Below are 23,175 nucleotides of genomic sequence, written 5' to 3'. Positions count from 1 at the left end.
GTGTTTTACTCGCTCTATGTGGATGACGTGCAGATCTCTGTTTCTTGTTGCAACCTCTCCAGCTGTGGACGACAACTAGAACTTACAGTCAATAGGATGAGCAAATGGGCAGATGAAAACGGCTTCACTTTTTCTCCCGAAAAAACTGTCTGCGCTCCATGTTCGCTCCGCGGGGGATTGTCCCTTGATCCTTCCTTGCATTTAAACCACATTAACATACCTGTTTGCCAGGAACACAAATTTCTGGGCGTAATTCTTGACAAGAAACTCACTTTTGTATCTCATTTGAAGGAATTGAAGTGCAAATGCTTAAAGTCATCAAAATTTCTCAAGGTGTTGTCCCACAACTCGTGGGGGTCCGACAGGCGCTGCCTGCTGCGACTCTAAAATTCCTTAGTTCGGCCTCGCCTCGACTATGGTGCAGTTGTGTGTGGATCTGCACGTCCATCTACACTAAAGATGCTGGATCCGGTTTACCACCTGGGGCTCCGGCTGGCTACAGGTGCTTTTCGCACATCACCTGTGTTGCGTTTGTATGCAGAAACCTTTCAGATGTCTCTTGAGAAGCGTAGACAGTACCTTGCCTTTCTAATGCTTGCAGGGTCTATTCTGCCCCGCAACATCCATCCAAAACACTACCATCCGTACCTGTCGATTCTCTCAACTTTTTTAAAACAAGCCACGTATTGTGCGTCCTATTAATTTGCGCATTCAAAGCCTTTGTGCCTCCCTCCAGTTTCCACTGAATGATGCCGTCATACTAAAGCAGAAAGAAAAAGTTGCTCCGTGGGACAAGGTGCTGATTTTCTGCTACTGGTCGCTCACAAAGTATGATAAACGGGCTCTTTCCCCTCATGCCCTGCAGCAGGAGTTTCAGTCATTGCAGGAGACATGTGGAGATTATACTGAATTCTATACTGTGCAATCGAAATCCTCATCTTTTGTTGGTTGTGCCGTAAATTCTGGTGCCTTCAAGAAAGCTTTGCGAATAGATGGTAGGGCAAGCATTTTTTCTGCAGGGCTTTAAGGTGTCTCCCTAGCCATTGAACATACATGAATAACAACATGTTAAAGGCTATCAAAGCATAATATCTTCTAGACTTCCCACAAAGAACCTTCTTGTACTACATGCCTATGTACGATCTGAAATAAACCGGGCTCTCGGACACACCATAATATTCTGCTGGGTGCCCAGCAATGTCGGAATTCCAGGGAATGAGCAAGCCGATAAACTGGCTGCAAGTGCAAAGGACTCGATCTCTTGGGTTTAGGACCTTAGGCCACTTTGGAAGACCTTTGAAGGCATGGCAGTCGGAGTGGGATGCGGAGTGTAAACTTCATTAAACCCATCTTGACTCTGTGGGAGAGCTCGTTCCACAAGGAACGTCGACTGGAGGTTCTATTATGCCGCCTGAGGATAAGCCATTCACATCTGACTCATCTACGACTTCTGTGTGGCCAAGACGAAAAGCTCTGTGCCCATTGGGGAGAAGCATTGACAGTTTTATGGCATTGTAGATTTCATCACCAGCATCGCCGACAAAGTTTTCCTGAGCTTTTTAGAGGTAACCTTCCATTTCATCCTATGTTTTTGCTTGGTGATCATCCTTTAGTGTCACTTCACCGTGTTTTCGACTTTCTGAAAAAGATTGGATATATACATCAGCTGTAACTTTACCATGGGAACTGTTTAATATCTCCTTCCTAGTATAGCTGTCTTAAGTAATTTTGTCTGGCGCAATATGGCCCAAGTTGCTTGTGCGCCATGAAACCCCAATCATCATCAACCCATAGCTCTCAGATTGTGTGAAAAGGCAGACAAATCACGACGCTTTGACACGAATCGAAGAACAAAAGGAAGCCTTCCCAAAGCGTACAGTGGCGTTCAGAAACCTGAGTGCACGTGCTAGCCGAGCCCGCCGAATCCCCATTCCTCGCGCTTGCCACGGAACCTGACATATCCTTTATCCTTTTTCGACGCCTTGGCGCAATATAAATCCATCCCGACAGTGCGTCCAACCGCGATCGAGGTCGACAGCCATTATGCCATACGGTGATACGGATGAGTGGAGAGCAAATATCAAGGATGCGGACGCGTGCCGCTATGTGCTCGGGCGGTGGCTAGCGCCACCTAGCGATATATATTCATAGAAACATGGCATTGCAGTCGGCGCGCCTCGAAAACAAGGGGGTGCGACGCATACGCAAATACTTTCTGTAATTTTTTTTTCAATGTGCAGCCCTTGCACGGGTGCAGCCCCTACACGCGATTATACGGTACTCTATTCGACATGGGCTTCGAGACGAACCGCAATATTTACATTTTTCGAAGCGTCGATCGTGGCGGGTCATTTGTTTAAGTGTGCTTCTTATGGAACACCCAGGCACTGTGAAGATGCAACACCTGCGGAAGTGAGCTCTGCAGATGTTTCTACTCTACAGTGGTGCTGGGCAAGAAGCGTGCTCGATGGGCTAACCCGCCGCAAAGTAGGAACAGTGCAGTCAACCCTTTTCCGGCACTTTGAAAGTACAAGTGTTGCTAGGCCGGATTAGTCTGGGTGGAAAACGAGGCTGCCATTTTGTTTGACTCGAGCAGCATTGTATTATTCTCGTGGCACAACGCCAAAGCGCTGTGCCACGTATAGATGATGGAATCAGCCGGGGACGAGGAGTTTTCGGTACCTTTCGGACAAATTTTACCTCGATGGAAGGGGGTTTGCACGGCAAAGGTGGCTGACCCGTCGACAAAGGCTTGAAAGACAAATGAGCCTACCCTAAAAGACTGAATTTCTGCAAATATCTCGACTTCAATATTACAGCGAAAAACGGATCTCGCAATCATATTACTTTATGGCAAAGAAGGCATAGCAAACCAATCCTAATCGCAAAATTTCCTGCTCGCAAAATATGCCCCAACTTCATGAAATATCGAGCCCGCAAAAATAAAGCTGTTTGCAGTATGCGGAGCTCATTTTGTCATGGGTCAATCACTTTAATAGCAGCTCAGACAAGCACTCTAGAAAGTTGCGTGATTGTTACATCGCCGCTTTATTAGACAGGAAAACCATCGCTGTACATACATCAGCCAGCCTCTGTGCCAACTGCCTTTGTTTGCACGAAAGGACGACAGTCTCGATCTCTATGAACGACGGAAAGATTGCGCGTCCACCAAAAGTAGCAAGTGACAGCCTACCAATGCCGCCCACGACGCTCGGTGTTTCTCGAGAACAGCGCTGACACCATGTACGGCACCGTTTTCATCGACGGGAGGCCACGGACGAGCCACTTCTCGGAGCCATTGGAGGTGTTCCACCGAACGTTGCAAACGTTAGCCTCTTCCCTAAAAGCCCATTCTCGGCAGGTCGGTCATGGCGAATCCGTCTTGTAGTGCAGGTATTGCCAGACTTTGTCTCGCGATACGAACTGCGGTGACTTCTGAAACAAGGACGGCACGTCCTCGGCCATCCTCGGTCGTCACCGTAAAGTAGAGAAGCCACACAGAAAGCCGATGGAAAACAAACCTAGCAGAGATGGAGCCTATGACGCCCTTGTTTTCGTGCAAGAAGCCCTTGAACCCAGTCACAATCAGGTTGTAGTGTCTGCCAATAGACGGCACCAGGGTGCATTGCATACTTGGGAGAAAAGAACACTTTCAATGTGGGATCACCCATGTCGCTCATGTATTTAAGAAGAAACTTGGTGAATGTTGATATCTACATTGCAGTAAATTTTTCAAAATTAAACTGTGGAGCTAGAGTATGTATTAGGCAGAGATGCCCCAACAAACTGTGTTCATTCTGTGATAATAAGGTTAAGGAAGTAATATATCCATATGGCAAGGTGTGTATATCCACTCGCTCGGGTGTGGACATCTCTGTAGGTTTTAGTCTGTCATTTACTTGCCATCCCAAATCACCGGGCTTTGAGGTCACAGCTTATATACAGTAAAACCTCGTTGATTTGTTGATACGTTTTCCCGGCTGTTACGTTCACGAGCGCCGGCCCCGTTTAACTCTTATGGAGATACAGGTACTAGTTTCTCGTCTGTTACATTGGATTGCTCGGTTGTTACGTCCAAAATCTGCCCCTCGGCACTCCCAAACCCGGGCTCCTGGGCTGCGCGCGGCGGATTTTCGGTCTTTTGTTGGCGATGTAGGCCTCTCAGCCTCTGCTGGATCCTTTAGATTATCTAGTGAAATCCAATTCTGTTCAAATCCATAGCGGCTAACGAGCGAGCAATGGCACGATCGGAGTCCGTTTAGGATAGCCCCAACCAGTTCAGAGATTTCAAAGTATTAACGCGCTAGTGTCTAGCGCATGTTTTAGTTCTTGGATCTTAACGGATTCTGTTCCTGTCGGACGTTTTGATGGAACTGATGGCAACGCAGCGGGCACAGTGTGACGCCCCTTTTGAGCAAGAGCTGAGGGAAACTTGGTCGCTGCTCAACGTGGATGAGTGCAGTTGTCAGAAATCGTGCGGGAAATGATTTCTAGCAAAATAAAGGTACCATTTTATTTCTCTATGTGCCTGGCGCGACAGTCTATTTCCCCGCTGAGCAATATGAAAGTTGCCCCTCGAGGTAGCAATCGTGGTCGCGCTTTAATCTGATAGATACGGAATGGTTGACTGCTAGTTCAAAACAACTGTGCCGAAAAAGAATGCCCAGCTACATGGTAACATGGTAGTTCTCCGAACCCCCAAAAGTCATTCTGGACTAAATCCGAGTGTGAGGGTCAGAGTGTCGAACCAATATTTTTATCGGTTCGGTTCGGGTTCGGGTTCACGGCTTTCGGTTCAGTTCCGGTTCAGTTCCGGGGCGCAAAAAATAACGGTTCAAACCGGTTCGAACTGGTTCGAACCGGTTTGAACCGCTAAATTGAGAATATATTTTCCGCGTTGTTCTGTCAATAGGCGCTATTTAGGCCGTGAAACTAACTGCTGCAAACGATCTGATTTTTGCGAGGACCTATTTTTGAGAATTTCGCGAATTGCCTACAATTCGCGAAAAATGGGTCCCGCGAACAATTTCGGTAAAATGTAAACACATTGAAATTTATATTGAGATTCCACCGCGTCGAGAAAATTAAAACCCGCGAATTATTCCAAAACTTCAGCTTTGACCTAAATCGCGAAATATTGAGCCCACGAAAAATAAGTCGTTTACAGTATATAGTTTTCTTTTTTTTTTATCGTTTGTTCAATCCAGTTTGATTTTCAGGTACCAAAATTATAAAATTCTGTTATTTATTCCTACACAACAAGAAAAGAAAATCTACATTAATATACAAAACGTCGCGTTTATACGACTCAACATCCCTTCGTTTACCAGAGTCACATACATTGTACCTGAATCGAAATGTTTTTGACGAAGTGAAGTTGGTTGCCTAAAATACCCGTGATTGGTACAACTTTGTATCGCAGTATTAGATGTTGAATCGTGATTTTGCCCTTGAACTAAGGAATTAATTACAGTGAATAAATTCATGAAATGGGCACCTCGTCGCCATATATACCATAAAATGCGTTTTACGGAATACGTTTCACAATATATATATATATATGATGACGAGATGACTGAGCTTAATGCAATATAATTTTCAAAATGTCACGAAAGTCACGGGACAAGTCCTTCCAGTCTATATTTTATAGAAACACTAAGCGACAATCGCAATGCTTGTTTTTCTAACTAGCATTGTTTGCTCTCAGCACCATGGTGCGGGCGACGATTCATGCGAAAAGGAGTGGCTAAAATTGTTCACTCTAATCTATAAGCTCCTTCGTACTGAGATCGAATCTCACCTAGAACAGTGCTTACCCATGTGAACATTTTCTTATATTGGATAAACTGGCATAGCCTGGATGTTGAGGTTTGCTCTTGACAAAATGCCGGTCAATTTAATTTGCAAATAAGCATCACCCTCGCTAATTGATGATTTTTGTTAAATAGAACAAAGTGGGATTTCATGCTCTACTCAATTCGGAAGCTACTTAATCGGACACTTTCTGAGAGTTTAAGTGTGCAATCGTCGTAGTTCCACCATTCGTTCCAGTAAAAAAAACGCGATAATAAAAACACATAAAAACGCGATAATAAACTTCTATATATTTGAGAAGTTATATATGCGTGAGGAACACATAGTTATTTAAATTAGCTTCAAAATAAAAAAAAAATTATTTAAAGCTTTTCCAAATCATTTATAACGTGTCTATAGAGGATAAAAGCGGCAAAAAAGATTTGCATAACATCGTTCAGATAATTTAAAGGTGCATTTACTTATATATCATTGAGGTGAGGATCTTCTATTTGTGCTGCCAAATCTTCAGACCGGAATTAAGTATATTTTTATTATCATTGATAAATTTGACTTTATGAAGTTCACATAACCGCTTGAGATGGACACGGAAGGACGATACTCGAAAATACGCCAGCTGTTGAGTCTTCGGCAACGTGCTTTTGTTAGCTGTTTTGCAGTGTAAAATACTGGGTGGCAGGGTATGCCAAAAAACGCTGTGGTCACATGATATATCGGAAGGCCAATACACGAAATGGGCAGAAATAAGGAGATGACACGCAATTTTTTCTAAATAATCCCTTACACAACGCTTTACTCCAAAAGGAGATGCATAGAAATGAAGAAAATGATATTCCTAATTAAACATAGATTCCGCGCAGGGCAAACGAAGATTTTTAGAATCCTAATATAAATCACTTTTGGGCATCAGCTTGCCTCAGCTCGAAACGTCGCGAGATACTGCCTCGGGAGGCTAATGTTATCCTAGGTTGTTTTGTTTTGGAACCTTACTTCACGATTCTGTGCTTTATCAGTCATGTGCTCCAACATTTCATTAGGCTGCCGTATATCATCGCGAGACTGCTATAAATACTACACAACTTTACACCTTGGACGTCTACTGCTGGTGTTGCGAACGTCGCACTTCACCAGAAAGCTGAAGTATTTAACATGGTTTGCACGTGAGGTAATCAGACTAGATACTGGTTGTCATTGCGAGTTGTTCTTGCTGAGAAAATCAAATCCGGTGGGGCAAAATGCACGCTACAAAAAGTTTCGCGCTCAGTGCAAGCTATGTATTTGAGAGGCACACAATTTTCTTGTTGGTGCATCGTCGTTAGGCACGTCGCGAGTATCTGGCACGACGAAAACGTGCTTTCTGGCAAGAGTGTATTTACAAATAAAAGTTGTACCAACTACCCATCTGTCACTATCGTTTCCAGGCCACGCTTTCTAGTCTGCGCCGAAAATGCGGGGCAGAGGAATCTTTACGAATAGTAGGCTTTAAAACTACCCCCCTGCCCACTCCCTTTTTTTTTAGTTGCTCCTCAAGATACTTTTTATTCCTTAGGGATTGCCTGCTCCGTATTGAGTGGTGTTCACTCGACAATTATATTTGTGTCACTTGTTAACAGTAATTCTTCCTTGCTTTTACTTTGCACCACACTGTGAAGTTTAAACAAAATACAGGGCCGTCGAAACTTGGAGAATTTGAGAACGACACTCCTGTGAGACTTAGAGCGGCTGCCAACGTTCGGCTGTCACCGGCGTGAGGCCACTAGGATCTTTCTTCTCAGGTATCCCTCCCGTACACACTAATAGTTCCATGTAACGTCGGACTAACACGTCACATTTAGACCCTTTAACACTTCTATTCTCGGGACACCTTTCTGGGGCAGTTCAGCAATAACGAAAACATGTTTGGGAGCCTCAATGGTGTGCATACATGTAAAATGGGTCGTGCAGCATTTTTTTTTTACCTTAAGTTCAATAAATACCGCTAAGATGTAATCCCTGACGTTGATAACTTGCAAAAGCATCCATTAGTTTGCCCCTTCGCGAAATGGCAGACAGTCGAAAGAAAGAAATGAAACAGCTTTCCCCTCCTCAACTCGCAATCAGGACTATCAGCCACGTGATCTGGTGCTAATATATACACCGTCAGTGTTTATCATAGTCATACGCAGGGTTGGCAAAGCAGAGAGCATGGGCTGATCTTCAGATATGGTTTTAGCTGGGCTATAATGCCCGAGCCCCACTAAAGCGACAAACAGAAACAAACGACAGCGGCTAGCCTTAGACCAGAGTATTTCGCGATTTGACAGGCTTTGTAGAATAAAGAAGGCTATGCTCAAACACGAGTATTATGCACACGATGGTACCATTTGCAAGCTTGTAAACGCTCGTGCTAACTTCGCGAGCACCGAACAACTCAAAGCCGTATAAAGGTACCATCGGGAACATGCTGCATGTCTCTGAGGCTTGTCGCTGTCGTTTGTTTCTGTTTCTCGCTCTAGTGGGACTCGGGCCCATCATAATCTTTGAGTTGAACACGAGCCGTTACCCGAATGTTTGGCGATGCTGGTTGTCATGAACCACAGCATTCGACTCGGGATCACGACAATCGGGTACATCATGGTGTCACGTGACTCTCAGTGCGAAGTTGTGATGTCATGTGACGTCACGGTATCAACAACGTTAATAGATCTAGCGACGTCCTCAATTTGAATCGACTTAACGCGGTGAGTAACGTGACGTCACAGGGTCACGTGATGTGACATTAATTGACTACATGTCTTGACATCATGACGTCACGTGACGATGTGACACATGCCTAATCATAGTGCCAATAAGAAAGCGCCGCAAAAAACCAGGATTTATTATACATTGCAATTCTGTATATGACGATTTGATCAATACGTAGAGGAATACACGTGCCAATTTTTTTATTCCCGAATAATAAATTTGTAATACTAAAAAAAAAAAAATACTGTGAACCGTTTTGAACCGGTTACCGTTATATTTTTTTCCGGTTCAGTTCCGGTTCAGTTCCAAGATGGCGGCGAAGATTTCGGTTCGCTTCAGTTCCGGTTCGGCTAAAAATAACGGTTCTGTTCCGGTTTTTGGTTCGGTTCGGTTCCGGTTCGACACCCTGGTGAGGGTTGCTTCCCGTCACATCTGTAGCCCCACCAACTGCGTTATTGGTTGTTACGTTTTCCCGGACGATAAGTTTTTTTTCCGCGGTCGTATCAACGAGGTTTTACTGATAAGTTAGATTAAAATTAGCTTATAAATGGACAAGTAGAAGCTTGCGAAGAACGTTCATGAGCTTAGCTAAGTTTTCATTTCAGCTAAAGGCTCGTAGAAACTATTCCATATTCAGTTTGTAAATATTTGGCCGAAACCACTATTCGCTTTGAATTTGTTTCAAACTCAAAATCTGCCATTGGCGCACGACTAGTGGTGACCCCGGAGGAGCTTCCCCAGTTGGATGCTCATTGTGGTAAGGGAGCCGGTCGGACGGCATTTGAGCCTGCCACAATGTTCCGGGCAGTTCCCTCCGTCCCCTGAAATCGAGGAAGAAAAGTGGGGCGGGTGACGTCCCAACGAGGAAGACGATTAAGCATCTGGCGTGGCTGCACGGGAGCAGATCCAATGAAGCTCGAATTAAACTTGTCTACACGACACTCTCAACCAACTCTATTTTACCATCGCAAAGCCCGTTGCTTGCATGTGCAAAGTGAATGCCCCCGATCGACATCTTTTTTCATCTTGAGCAGCACAAGCATTTATTCTGTGAAAGCGCATTTCGGACCGCAGTTTTCTAAGGTGTAAAGTAAACGGACTGCAAAAACAAAAGAAGAGAATGTTTAGCCATTTGCAATGAGTGAGTAAAGTGACCGAGTGAGCGGGTGAGCGAGGCGGGCAAGTGGGGAAAGGGGAAGCTGACGACGGCACGCCTTGTCGACCGCAAGGGGCTGGCTGTCGGGCAACCTTGTGCGGTGTGTGCCACAGGATCCCTCGAGCATGCTCGAGTGCGGCGTGCAAAGAATGCAGGTTGCCACCACTTTGCGGCACGGCATAGATGACACTACGACGACGGAGACGCTCAAGAAGAAATGCTTTTTGTGCGGTCTTTATTTACCCATGTCCGTCCCAAGTATTGCCCGACGTTACGAGCCACGGTTGCAATATTCCGGGAGAATGACCGGGTTTTCGGTGACCCTACTTCTGGTGCAGACAGAGGTGCTTTCAGTCAGGGTTAGGCAGTACCGCGATACAAATATATCGCGGTATTATTTCAGAAATACATTTTGTATCTGTATTTCTGTATCGCGATACATTTTTTTCGCCAGTATCTGTATTCTTGTATCAAAATACATTTTGAATGTTCCTTTGTATCGCGATACAATTAGGATGAAATGTATTTTGTTACATTTCTTGAGGAATTCCCCCCCCCCGAAAAAAAAAAAGAAACAAGTCTGAACGCATTTTTTTTTAACTTTTAAAGGCACCAGAGTCAAGGAGATGCTGGGGTATTGTTACTATGCTGACCAAGGTTCCTTTTGATTCTGCAAACTATTTTTCTATATGTCCTCTTCTCCCTTCTGAGAAGTGTTGCGCAGTCGGGGACTCGAACCCGGTGGCGTGCCAGGAGTGGAGTCGGAGCACCTTCTGCCGCAGGTCCTTAGGTAGGGATTTCTTGAGTCATTGTTTCCTGGCATCCAATGCCCGCTGCTAACCTTATCTCTTGCCTTAGCGTGCAGGGTAAACCCTGCCGGCAAAGCTGAGTCACAGTCCGTTGCAGCACGAGCCAGGCGGTGGTTGACTTGAAATAGTAGGAAGACTTGCGCTGTGAAGTTCAACACATATTCGAATGCATCTGCGGCTGCGCCCGTAATATTGCACGGCTCAAGGGTACGTCATCAGCCGACGTGAACGTGACCCGCTGCTCTGGTGATCCGAAACCCAGAAGGAGGCCAGAAGTGGCCTCGCTGTGCCATCCCAGACTACGTACTCCCGCGACTAGTCTCGAGACCGTTGTTTCTCGGACAGCTCGCACCTGTGCCGGCAATATCAGCTCGCAATCTACGAGGTCTCTGTTTGGATAATGCTAGGCTATCCGTGCGTCGGTGGCGGAGGGTCGGTAGTAAGGACCTTCAGAACAGGGATGCTACCGTATCGTTTTTTCAACTGTAAAACAGAAGGCATGTATTCCAAGATGCTTCAGGTGGTCCACTATTCTCAAAAATTCCAAATGACACTGCATGCACGATCTTTAGCTAGGTAGCCTACAACGAAAGTATGCATTGTCCTTTCATACAGCAGCGTGGTAAAGTTTCATGTTCAAGGCCACACCTACAGATAAAGAATTCTAGTTCATTCCACCATGACATAATGTGATCAATGTTGACAGGATTCCTTCGTCAGACAGACAGGATGTCATGGAAGGGACCGCGGTCAGCCCTTGATAGAACATGTTTTTGGGCCCATTGAAGACTCCTTGTCGTCCGAAACCACTACCTTCAGGGCAAAGTGCCAAGCCTACAGGAAAGTAATTTCGGGATCGAGAACATCCACTTCAAACTTCAAACTTCATCTCAGTTGGCGTCTCAAAAAATTTGGAAGATGTATTGCAGTATCAGTATTTCTGTATTTGTATTTCTGCCCTCTCTGAAATGTATTCCTGTATTGGTATTTCCAAATACTTTTTGCCTTTTTTTAAAATGTATTTCCGATACGTATCACGATACATTTTTACAGATATATCTTAGTATCAGTATTTTAGCTACTATTTCAATGTATTCCAGTATTTGTATTTCCAAATACATTTTTGAGTATTTCTGCCCAACCCTGCTTTCTGAATGGCAGAAAGCATCCTTCTGTTACTCGAAAAATATTTGACTCCAACCAACAATTAAGCTCGGACCCAACGTTTCAAAACCATTTCGGTTTCTTCTTCAGGGGCGATTGATCTCGTGCGTGGGAGCAGCCTCGTCTTCTTTGGTGGTACGAATATCTTCTAATCACGCTTCCGCCTTGCCATCCTGTCTTTTTCTAATCACCGTGTCGTAGTCCACTCGCATAAGCAGGTGGTAAGGTACCCATAGATCTGTTGATATTTCCTGGTGTATTTTGGATGTGCCATGATGCAAGGTGATGTCTTTTTCGGAGATTGGTTTCAACATCAAGAACGGACGCGTTCGCGAAGTCTATCGGATGGTCAAAGGTGTCACAGTGCTCCCCAAGAGCAGTGCGTTTGCGGCCGAATTTGCATACATTGTCCTTGTGCTGGCATAACCTTTCCATAAAGGTCTTTGTTTCGCCAATATAAGATGCAGGACATTTTAAGCAGGGGATCCGGTAAACAATTCCCGGTGCTTTATCCTTCGGGGGGCAATCTTTTGGTCTTGGCATGAATCGTCCGAGAGTGGATACCGGTTTGTGAGCCACGTGAATGCCTTGTTTTGCGAGCGCCCGTGATAGTGCTTCGCTAGTACCTTGAACGTAGGATGGGCGTGAGGGGGCGATGCAGCGCAGCTCCCTTTGGTTGTGGGTTTTGGCGAGCGTGAACCGTACGTTTGGTAACTTGTCGGATGAACCTTGTAGGGTAGCCATTCTTTCTCAGATCAGCGATCACACTCTGCTCCTCACTTTTTTCTGTCAGTTTCTGAAGAACAGATAACAGCCGCCCTGGACATGAGTGTTGCAACGACTGATGCCTTGTGACTCGTTGGATGGTTCGACTTAAAATTAAGGTAGCGTCTGGTGTGAGTGGGCTTCCTGTATACCGAAAACTTGATCTCCTCCCCTTGCCTCTTCACCAGTACATCAAGGAATGGTAAAGTTCCCGTTCCACGGTGAAATATTTTTCCATTATCACTTCCCAACCAGACAGACGTCTGTCGAAGAGGTTTACCTTCAAATCCTTCTGTTACGTCTTTGTTTTCTCTCGCCATCAAGCTCCTTGGACCTCGCATTCTGCGGTCACGTTCCTGGAAACTGGGGATTCGCTGACCTTGCGATTCGTGAATGGCATACGGCTTCATTTGCCAATCTTTCCGTTGTTTTGGTTGAAATAAACTCGGTTTTTGCTTGTAAACAAGACCAGGCTTCTTTTTGTTATTTCTATTGTTTTTTTCTCGCACAAACATTGTCTGATTTTAGGGTAGGGGGCATCGGGAGAATGTGTAAATGAAGTAAACCTTTTTCTCTCCCTCTTTTTTAGGGGTGAAGCTCCGTAGGGGCTAGCCATGTCCATATGTCCGTCCGATGTCCGGCGCTCGTGCTCACGAGCACGTGAGCACGTGCTTTTGTGCTCGTGTAGGGAAAAAAAAACAGCCGCATCTCCACATGGTGAATGATGTTGATTGGGGCGAAGCTCTGGTGGTGCTTGTCTGCGTAGACGGTAAGCCGCAGCATGCCGAGCCTTTCGTTCGTTTTCATCCATGTCAGAAAGAGAATGTCTGGTATGGAACGTGGTTATATACGCATTTGAGCATTTGACCGCAGCGTGACATGGATGAAAACAAACGAAAGGCTCGGCATGCTGCGGCTCACCGTCTACGCAGACGAGCACCACCAGGGCTTAACCCCAATCAACATCATTTACCACGTGGAGATGCGGTTGTTTTTTTTATCCAGCTAGCCCTTCAGTCCTTTTGATGCATGCCTTATTGCAAAGCGCACCCGATTGCGTTGCTTTCCCGCTTGTTTGGCGGCAGTGGCTTTGCCCCTCACCGCTCCGACTGACTGCCCACTGCTTGATTATGCGGCAAGATGACTTTGCGATTTTTCCTGCGCACGGGGCTGCAGACCGCCGTACTCAGCAGGCCACTGCCACATTATTGCGTGTTATTGTATCGCCCACTGGCACCATTCTCTCAAACAAGGAGGGCAGAGCCGCGGTGGCGGCAGTGCGGGGAGGGGGCCAAAGAGAAACACAAATGTAAACGGACGCGACGACTGCGCAGCACTTCTTTCCGCAGGCGGTGAGTGGCCGAGAGCAGAAAGCCGAAATGTTTTTCACTTCCTATATATCCAGACGGAAAGTATGTATTCCGAACTACCTCCCTGTAATGTCTAAGATTGAAAATATTTAAGCACGTCTCGATCATGTCTGGCAAACTCTGAGACGCACAGAACGTGTTGCAAACGAGCTGGGTGCATGCTATACATTTGTAACGTCACGCGACCTCATATCACGTGCGACAGCATGCATTATCATGGCCTCGTGTGACATCGCGACGTCGGAGTTGCAGACATCATTATGTCGCGTGACATCACTGCGTCACGCCACACACGGGTCAAGGTCATGCAGGCCATAAAGTATGAATGAAAGGGAAGGCGAGGGCGCATGGGGACATGGGAGCTCTGGTTGGTGGGATCAGTGGGTAGATGCAAAGCTGACTTCAAGGGCTCAAAAGACAATGGCAGGGGGTCGGTTAGTCAGGCACCACGGATTGTCACAAGGTTCTATTCAGGTCGGAGCTCAATGACAATGTTCGAAATTCCACTGGTCTCGTTATCGGATAAATCTCGCAAAAGGAGCAAATGCAGCTTGCATTCCTTGTGAGGAAAGCATTTTGCTCGAGAGCAATTCTTTTCATTACACGATGGAGAAGGATAGGGGGACATAAAGGAAACAACAAGCTCCAGATGATTACTTTCCTTTGGCCCGTGTTTAGACTTGTTCGTGGTTTGCAGATACTGTCGCACTATGGTAAGCGTGAAGTATTACAAAGGTGCATACAAGGTGTAAATTAAATTTAACCTTTTAGTTATCAACGCGTTTTTTCGCTGATAATCACCGTTTGAGCGTTCATACACACAAATGGCTGGAATACTTAGAGTTTTTAGAAATACATAAACATTGAAGAACAAAACGAGCCAGTGATGGTTGAACATTTTGACTAAAACCCTGGCACGGACAAACACAGTCTGCTTGTCCGTCCGTTCTTGTCTTAAGGTTTTAGTCAATAATGAAAAACATCTGCCAATTTTTCTTATAAACTCACGGAGGTTCTACGGTCTGCACATATGATTTTGGCCTGTGTATGTAAAGCTAGAGCATAACACATAATTTTTTTTATGAAACATACTACATTATGCTAGAAGATAACAAAGATGCCTTCACAGTGCTCAAAGAATGAGTTATGTGATTGGCTTCCACACCAACATTGCTCTCTTCTTTCTCACCTCACTCACCATCAAGAGAGTGATCTGGTCAGTATTGGGCAGATTTTACTACCTAGTCTGCGTCTTCGTCATACATGCAACCATAGACTTGGATTCAAATTCAACACAAAATATTCAATTTGTATTTCAAGTTCTAAATATTTGCACTCCTTTTTATTTGTCATTATATGTCGTAAGAAGGAGAATAAAAAAAAACACGTTGGTTTCTGTGCATAATAAATAACCTCATCATTTGCGACAATAGTACAGTAAAACCTCATTAATTCGGATCTCATGGGACTGGCAGAAATGCCCAAATTATCCGAAGGTCGAAATATTGAAAGGACAAAGAAAACAGCGCGAAAACGTTTCCCTTTGAAATACCTTTATTTTGAGAAGAAATCTGTTATTGCCGCCTGCTTTCTGGGCAATACTTGGGCGGAGACGGCAACTTTCCTTAGCACGGTCGAGTGCTCCAGCGCACTCGCACTGCCGGAGCTACGCATCCCGTGTACGGACAATGTAGCACAGCAAGGCCTCTTCTAGCTTCGGGTGCACCACCTTCCAAGGCGGCTTTCTTTTCACGTTGAACTTCTCGCTCTCGAAAGCCAGTAGGATATCGGCCTCCATTTTCAGGTACGTGGCCAAACTGTTTCTCTTGACGAGGTAACTTTCCGTCACTTGTTGAGAGACACCGTCCTTCAAGGCCCTCAGTATTTCCATTTTCGTCGCTAAATTCTAAGCCTAGTACAGTGTAGACCGCATGTAACGTACGTCGCGGGAGTCGCGAAAATCCGCACTATAAGCGGTACCGCACTATAACCAAAACATCAATTTTTCAGGCCAAAATACATGCCATGAGACAACTTACCTTTTTAAAACAATTTATTTTATATTAGATGAAAAATAAAGCTTAGTTTGAGGAAAGTTTTTATTTCACCAGACTAGTACACTTCTCTCTCAAGTGTGTCACGCATTTTGAAAGAAATGAGCGGCTTTTGACTGGCGCAGCCTTTTAGCGGCGTCGCGGGTTGCGGACGGACGTTGCGAGCGTTCAGGATTGCTGACCCTAACCACTTTTCTCCGGAGATGAAAACGCGTGAAAATTCGCATCCTTCATACGGTACGCGCCAGTAATACCTTGAACTTGAGCACACGCATGAAATGCGCCAAATAAGAAATCCGGGCGATGTTCGAGGACAGAAATGCTTAGAAAGCACCATTGTAGTCGAAGTAAACAAACACGACGACACGGGCGTTTCTGCCGTCTTGAGAGAGCCGCCACGACATCGCCGCTCGAGTACGTCGATCTTCCCATCTAGTACGTGCTGGGTTATCATTGCGACACACAGCGAAAATTCACAGTAAAGGATAGCGCTTTTACGCGGAACGATGAGATGAACGCCGTCTAAGACGACGATCACAACGTTGATCACAACCGATGCCATGTTTGCGGAGAAGCAGCCGGCCCGCGACCGGCATGCGACGCGCGCGAACACTTCTCGACCTGCGATTGGTCTGTCGTTGCGGTTGTTTCGGATGTTTTCAAGGAAGCGGAGGGACGCACGCACGTGAACGACGTTGGAACGACACGTGCGTGCGTCCCTCCGTCGCTAGGGCAACTGAAGCCACTCTCTTCGCTTCTCCCGCTTCATCGAGCAACCTCCTTGCCCCGCGAGTGCCGCTTGCGCAACGCTTGCGGCTCGCGCCGTCAGCGCCGTTATCTAGTGTCGCGCAGGGAAGCGTGCTCGCTGCTCCGGTCGTCGGCGCGGTCGGCAGGCCGAGCCAGAAACCGCACTATAACCGGTATTTCCCTTCGCACGCCTGCATTTTAAGCGGTATGTAATTACATGGAGTTCTATGGGAGGCGAACCGGTGGTTTAAAAAAACCGCGTTATACCCGGTCCTGCACTATAAGCGGTTACGTTGTAAGTGGTCTATACTGTACAGCTGCAACAGAAAACGAGTAGCACAACTGAACAATAATCTGGAGGAACTTCTAGCCAATTGCTGGACAGAGAAGGTCTTCGACCGTTCTGTCATGAAAGCACTAAGATTCTTCATCATATCATCCTTGTATACCGGATTGAGAATGCACGCCAGAAAGCACTCAAGCTCGCCCACAAAAGTAAGGCAAGGATCTGTGAGCAAAAAGAAAGCACCAAATATGCCTGTGTTGTCCTGTGCGCTCAGCACGTGGTACGATTCGATCTGCCTGCAAAATTTCAAGTGCAACGTCGCTTATACGTAAGAAAAAAAGAAAAACGTTTTCCGAGTGCTGTGTTCACGGTGTTTCTGCCGCACTTAATTCCCTCCGAATTAATGTGCGTTTGCTGCCATTGACTAATGCATACATTTGACGGGACCGGATTGGCAGTTCAAATTATCCGAATTTCCGAATTTGCGGGGGTTGAATTAACGAGGTTTTACCGTATAAACTAAACGTTTAACGAAGGAGTTGGTGAAAAAAATATGCCTTCTCAAAAACCCTAATGTTTGGTTAGCTTTAGAACAGATGTAATTGAGAGTCCATGGTAAATCTTAAGAGAGGTACACCCCTAAATATTTAAATGCGTTCACCCACTCAATATCGGCAGATGAAATGGAATATGAAAAGCCAACTTTGTTTTGTGATCTTGAGAATGACATTATTTTAGATGATTCCGGGATTAACGCTTCTAGATCTCGTTGCAAGGTTCTGCAGTCATCAGTGGAAGAAGTATTTCGATAGAGCACAAGGTTGTCAGCATAGAATCGAACTGTAGAGGAGAATGAAGAGGCAGTCTAACTTTCTATCAATTAGGAAAAGTAGCAGGCCTCAAACAGAACCCCGAGGGATGCCAGAGAAGGCATTCAGAGGAGGCCAAGTCACATGATTGACAATCGCAGATTGAGCATGATGTGATAGGAAAGCTTCAATCCAGGAGGCAGCGTTACTGTTGACGTTTAGATATGCGAGTATGTGTATTAATTTGTTATGGGAAACCCAATCGAAAGCTTTTGGAAAGTCTATGGAGATTGCGTCTGGAAGAATGCAGATTACCGTAGTATGGAAATCATTGATAAGTTCAAACAGTTGGGTAATACAAGGTCCTTATGAAAACCCTGCTGGTTAGAGAACAAGCTGTTGCTATCCAGATGTGACATTATGTTGCTGGAGACAATTTGCTTTGAAAGTTTACATGAAACACTAGTCAATGACATAGGCCTGTTTTTATGGATTATGTTCGCATATAACCAGTCAGACGGCAGTTGGGAGAGTTTAAAAGATTGCTCAAAAATTAGAAATTTGGTTAATTTTAAGAGTCGGGAGTTAATTCCATCACTACCAGGTTTCAGAGGAAGGCGGTTAATGACAGTTACGTCTCTTTTAAGAGGTAAACATCTTCCATGGGCATGAGACGTTCAGAGCTTGGTCAGCTTGGGGCTGGGAAAGTTTCAGGAGGAAACATTTCACCAAAAAAGGTGTGGAAATTAGAAGCAACCACTTTGTGAATCGGAGGTGGGCAGGTTGGCACCTCTAGGTTTAGGATCGATGATCGACCAAAATTTCTTGGGGTTTTCAGTGATGGGATTGCTGCGCCAATTGCGCCAAACTGTGCCAAGGGGCTAACCCTGCTACATCCTGCTACATTTTGCCAAAATGTAGGTAATCTGCGCCAAGCCTGCGCCAAAGGAGCAATTTCGGTCGCCCTTCAAAACCGAAACTAAACTGAGAACCGTAATTGCGCATGCGTCTGCTAGGTGACGCAAGCGGCCGCCCGACACTAGAGTTCCTGTATAGGCTCCCTACGGGAGCCAGAGTTGCGCGTTCATCCCCGTAGCGCCGTCTTTCCTGCATGGCATGTTGATCCAGCGTCTCATGTGACTGAATTCAGCAAATAGCAGCGCCGCGCGTTCGAGGCGCGCGGCGCGCTCAAAAGCAGGGGAACGTTCGGCGGGGCGCGTGCAACGTCTACTTTCCTGCACAGCACTTGATCCGGCTCCTCACGTGATCGGATCTCGGCGAATAGCGGCGCGGCGGCACGTGGAAAACAGACGCTCAACTTTGGCTCCCGCGGAACTCTACCCGACACAAAGTACCCTGCATCAATCGTCCATCCGGTCTTGCATGTTTTTTCCCGTCGTCCTAACCTCCTTGCTGCCGTCTCGTGTTTCGCGCCCTCATGCCCAACGTTGCCCGTGCCCTCGTACCTCGTCGTCTCAAAAATCTCGTCTTTTGTCTTTTTAAATTTTTTCAACGATAGAAGCAAGCGTGTGCGGACGCTCCGAAGCTAGTGTGCCGGGTGCCAGCCATGCCGTCATGCTGTGAAACAAAACCACAATTTTTGGGCGGCGAGAGTTACTTTGTGAACTGAAACGCTCGCGCGACCACAGTCACCGTGGTCGCGCGACGTCGGGTGTTGCCGTCCTCACATCGCTGCAGATATGGCGCTTTCTAAACTTGTTTATCGACATTCCTGGCCTTCTTTAAATTATACTCTACTACAAAGAACCCCTACCTCAACGACTGCTTGTCGAAATATTGATTACCTCGGTTTCTCTCGGTGGACTTTCTTTCGAGAGGGAGCCCGGTACGGTGAAAAATCTGCCGCGAAAGAAAGTTGGTGAAGAGAAGTGAGCTAAAGCAAAGAAGGCAGTGTGTGAACCCGCACGTCGCACTTGTTTGTCTCGAGTTTGGTCGTTGCACAAAGCGCTCCAAGAACGTTTTGACCCTGGTTCGCGATGTCATGCATCGATGTGCTCAGGTTCTTTTTTTCTGTGTGTTTAGCTTGTACATCGCCTGTGGCCTACCAAACACAAGCCGCTCAACTGTTTTTTTTTTGTTTTTTTTTGTATGCTGGACAGTTACATTTTGCATACTATTTTGGGAACCAGTTGGCGACGGAGGAGAGTTGCATTGTTTCGGTTTAGATTCAACAGCCGTTGTATCCGCTCGCGCAACGAAGCACGGCCCCTGCAAGCCTGCTGAAGTTGCCCTCACGTGCATATGAACATGACTGCATGACAGGGACGCCAGCCGGGACGCTTGCAATTCATTGTTTTGCATTTGCTTACTTTTGACGAAAACTTGGCATGTCGGGATCCAGTAAATCGGTGGCAAGCGTTCTTTTCGGAATTGCTCGGCAACGCCTATAACTCTGTACACTTGTGGGATGTCTCAGTAGTAAAACACAAACAGCGAGTTCTGTCACAACACACCACAAAGCGCCCTTCGTTTGTCCATCAATTAAAACAAATATTTCTATTTTTCTAAGAATATCTGCTCCAAAAGCCACTTTTGCTGCTCCGAAACACTGTTCCGGCTGCTCCAAAGGCCACTTTTGCTGCTCCAAAACACTGTTTTGGCTGCTCCAAAAGGTGCTCCAAAATGGCTTAGGCCAATCACATCACTGGGTTTTCAACTGATGCTTTCTTCAAATCGTCATTGAAAAATTGATGTTTTTCCATCTTGCTTTCACGTTTGCACTCTTTGGAGAATGCTCGAAAATGAAGCCTCATGACCTCCCAGTTTAACCGCACAGGCTTGCAATCAGTGGCGTAGCCAGGAATTCTTTTCGGGGGGGGGGGGGGGGGGGGGGGGCGGCGGCAGGCGGCGGCGGTGGGCGGCGGCGGGCGGCGGCGTTGTGGTGGTTCGGATGTCCATGACCTGGGGTGGGGAGAGGGGGGGGTCAAAATGCATGTGTATATTATTGGGTCGGCTGGATTTGGTGGGGTGGGGGGGGGGGCTGAACACCCATAAGCCCCCCCCCCCCCCCCCCCCCCCCCCCCTATGCCTCTGCTTGCAATATAAATGCTCCTTTTTATTTAACATTCATTTAATTTTTACTGAGAACCAAGGAAGAGATGCGCTTCTGTGTTTATTTCCTCAAGTCCTTACGTAGTCACGAACCTCTTCACAGCACCATACTTTGTCACACATTTCACCCGACCCTTGTTATATAGTTTGAATCCTTCAGGGTTTTCACTTGAACCCTAAAACAGTGATTCCCTTCTCCAACTGGGAACTCCAGCTGGTGACAAGAATTCAGGGGGAGCTCCTCCCATCTCACCTTAGCAGAGGCTGGAGAGGAGGTTGCCTGCTTTACGCACTTTGCTCTGCTAAAGTGGAAAGGGGCTTGCCCTCAAATCCTTACCTGTCACCAGCTGTAGGGCTCTTTAACGATACCGCCCCAACAATAAGAACCCCATCTAAACTAAGACCCAACTTTCCCAGACTGAACCCTCTGCCCCCAAAGACGCTTTGTAGTTCTGCCTCAAACTTCTATTCCCATCTTTTACCGCAGTCTCGGGTATTTTTGAAAATGTTTGTTGTATTGTCGTTGCCTCTGCTGCCAGCTGAGTGGCTGGCGATATCTTAAAGTAAAGTTTGGAGGCTTTTTGTGGAGCCCGTAGCTTGAATTTTGGTTGCCCATAAAGAAATGAAAGACGTTTACAATTCTCTGTAATGCCGAATGTGAGTGCAACTCTTGACGAGGAGGAGGGGAGGGTATACCTCTCCCTTTCTTCCTCCTCTCCTACTCCCCTCCCATTTAGCGAGAAATTTCCACTAAATTTACTGCAAAACTTTTTGTGCTAAATTTAGTGGGGAAATTTTTCCGCTATATATGGGGGGGATTCTTTTTTGCTAAATTTAGCGAGGATATTCTCGGGCTAAATTTAGCGAGTTAAGTTTCCCCGCTAAATTTAGTGGACAATTTTGTTTTGCTAAATTCAGCAGGGAAATTTTTGTGCTAAATTTAGCGGGAAAATTTTCGGTAAATTTAGCGGGGAAATTTGTGCTAAATTTTGTAAAGAATTTTTTTCCAATAAGTTTAGCAAGGAAATGTTGGCTAAATTTAGCGGACAAAGTTTTCTGCCAACTTTAGCGGGGAAACATCCCATAATGCAATGCATGGTTACGCCGCCGGTGACGCCGCTCAACCCGGAAACGGGCGCCTGAGAGCTGCGCTCTGATATCCTTGGGTGGTCTAAAATGCCCGTCCAACCCTGGCGCCGCCGCCTGCCAGCTTCCCGAAATTTTGTTCCGAGCATGCTTTTCCCCCCCTGCGCAGAGGAGGTGAGCCTAAGCAGGACGGACGTGACCAGGGTGCTGGGCCACCTGGCGGACAAGATGCCCGTGCTGCACGTCACCACCACCCCCGAGTGCGGACGCCATCTCGGGGACAAGCTGGGTGCCTGGTGCAACGTGGCCTGCCCGTCGGACTGTGAGTTCCTCGGTAGAGTCGCCGATAAGGTCCTCCCACCTTGGACGACGCACGTATGTCATTGCGCAGAAATGGAGGAACCACTTACCCACTGGTCGGAGACGCGTCCCTGGTCGTGAGTTCCCCAAAGCGTTCCCTTCTAAAGCTGGCCTCCCCAAGCACCTCGTTTCTGGTGGGAATCCCGAGGTTCTCTCCAGAAACGTTCAAGAACGTCCGACAATTCCCAACGTGGCGGGAGGGGTTGGCGCGACTTTTAGTGTTCTCGACGTCTACCGCGCAGCGGGCATTTTGTTTGCGGGGATTCTCTAGTTCCACTGCGAGGAGAACCCTGCTCAAACAATCCGTGGCTCTGTGCGCAAACAGAGTGGCACTACCGGTCGGTTCTATGCTTCCATCCATTGCGTATGGTGACCCTGGCAGCCGAACCGTGCGTCTGCTTCTCTTCATCGTTCTGCATCGGCAACTAGAAAGTAATTTTGTTTTTGGCTCGATCGCATAGTCCACAGACGGTGCCTGCTCAGCAAGTAAACACTTTCATACACAGAGAAGCTTGTATCGTACATAAATTGTCGTCAACATACTCCTTCACTCGCACAATTGGTCACATCTCGTTATAACGAGTGATCTTGAAAAACGAAATTCCTCTATGGTCTGCACTTGGGGATAGTCTATTCTACATAAAATTCAAATTTTCTAGCACATATAGTTTGCGAACTAGTCCGTCGCTGTGGCAACTGAAGCCTCTCTCTTCGCTTTTCCCAGCTTCTTCGAGCAACCTCCTTGCCCCGCGAGTGCCGCTTGCGGCTAGCGCCGTCAGCGCCGTTATCTAGTGTCGCACAGGGAAGCGTGCTCGCTGCTCCGGTTGTAGGCGCGGTCGCTGGGCTGTTCCAGAAACCGCACTATAACCGGTATTTCCTTTCGCGCGCCTGCATTTTAAGCGGTATGTAATTACATAAGGTTCTATGGGAGGCGAACCGGTGGTTTAAAAAAGCCACGT

General features: G+C 46.5%; 1 protein-coding gene across 7 annotated transcripts in view; it reads left to right on the top strand.

Moving 5' to 3' along the window:
• Nucleotides 1–23,175, top strand: part of LOC120849061 — a 75,452-nt gene that overhangs the window by 37,521 nt on the left and 14,756 nt on the right. For all 7 annotated transcript variants that reach the window (XM_040221158.3, XM_042287982.1, XM_040221152.3 and 4 more), the window contains one exon: nucleotides 22,026–22,178. In XM_040221158.3, coding sequence (XP_040077092.1) covers nucleotides 22,026–22,178 — 153 coding nt within the window. The remainder of the gene's footprint in view (nucleotides 1–22,025; nucleotides 22,179–23,175) is intronic.

Source organism: Ixodes scapularis, unplaced genomic scaffold (genome assembly GCF_016920785.2).
Source record: "Ixodes scapularis isolate PalLabHiFi unplaced genomic scaffold, ASM1692078v2 ptg000802l_1__unscaffolded, whole genome shotgun sequence".
NCBI classification, from domain to species: domain Eukaryota; kingdom Metazoa; phylum Arthropoda; class Arachnida; order Ixodida; family Ixodidae; genus Ixodes; species Ixodes scapularis.
Note: the sequence above shows the minus strand (reverse complement) of the source record. Positions and strands in the feature narration are given on the sequence as shown.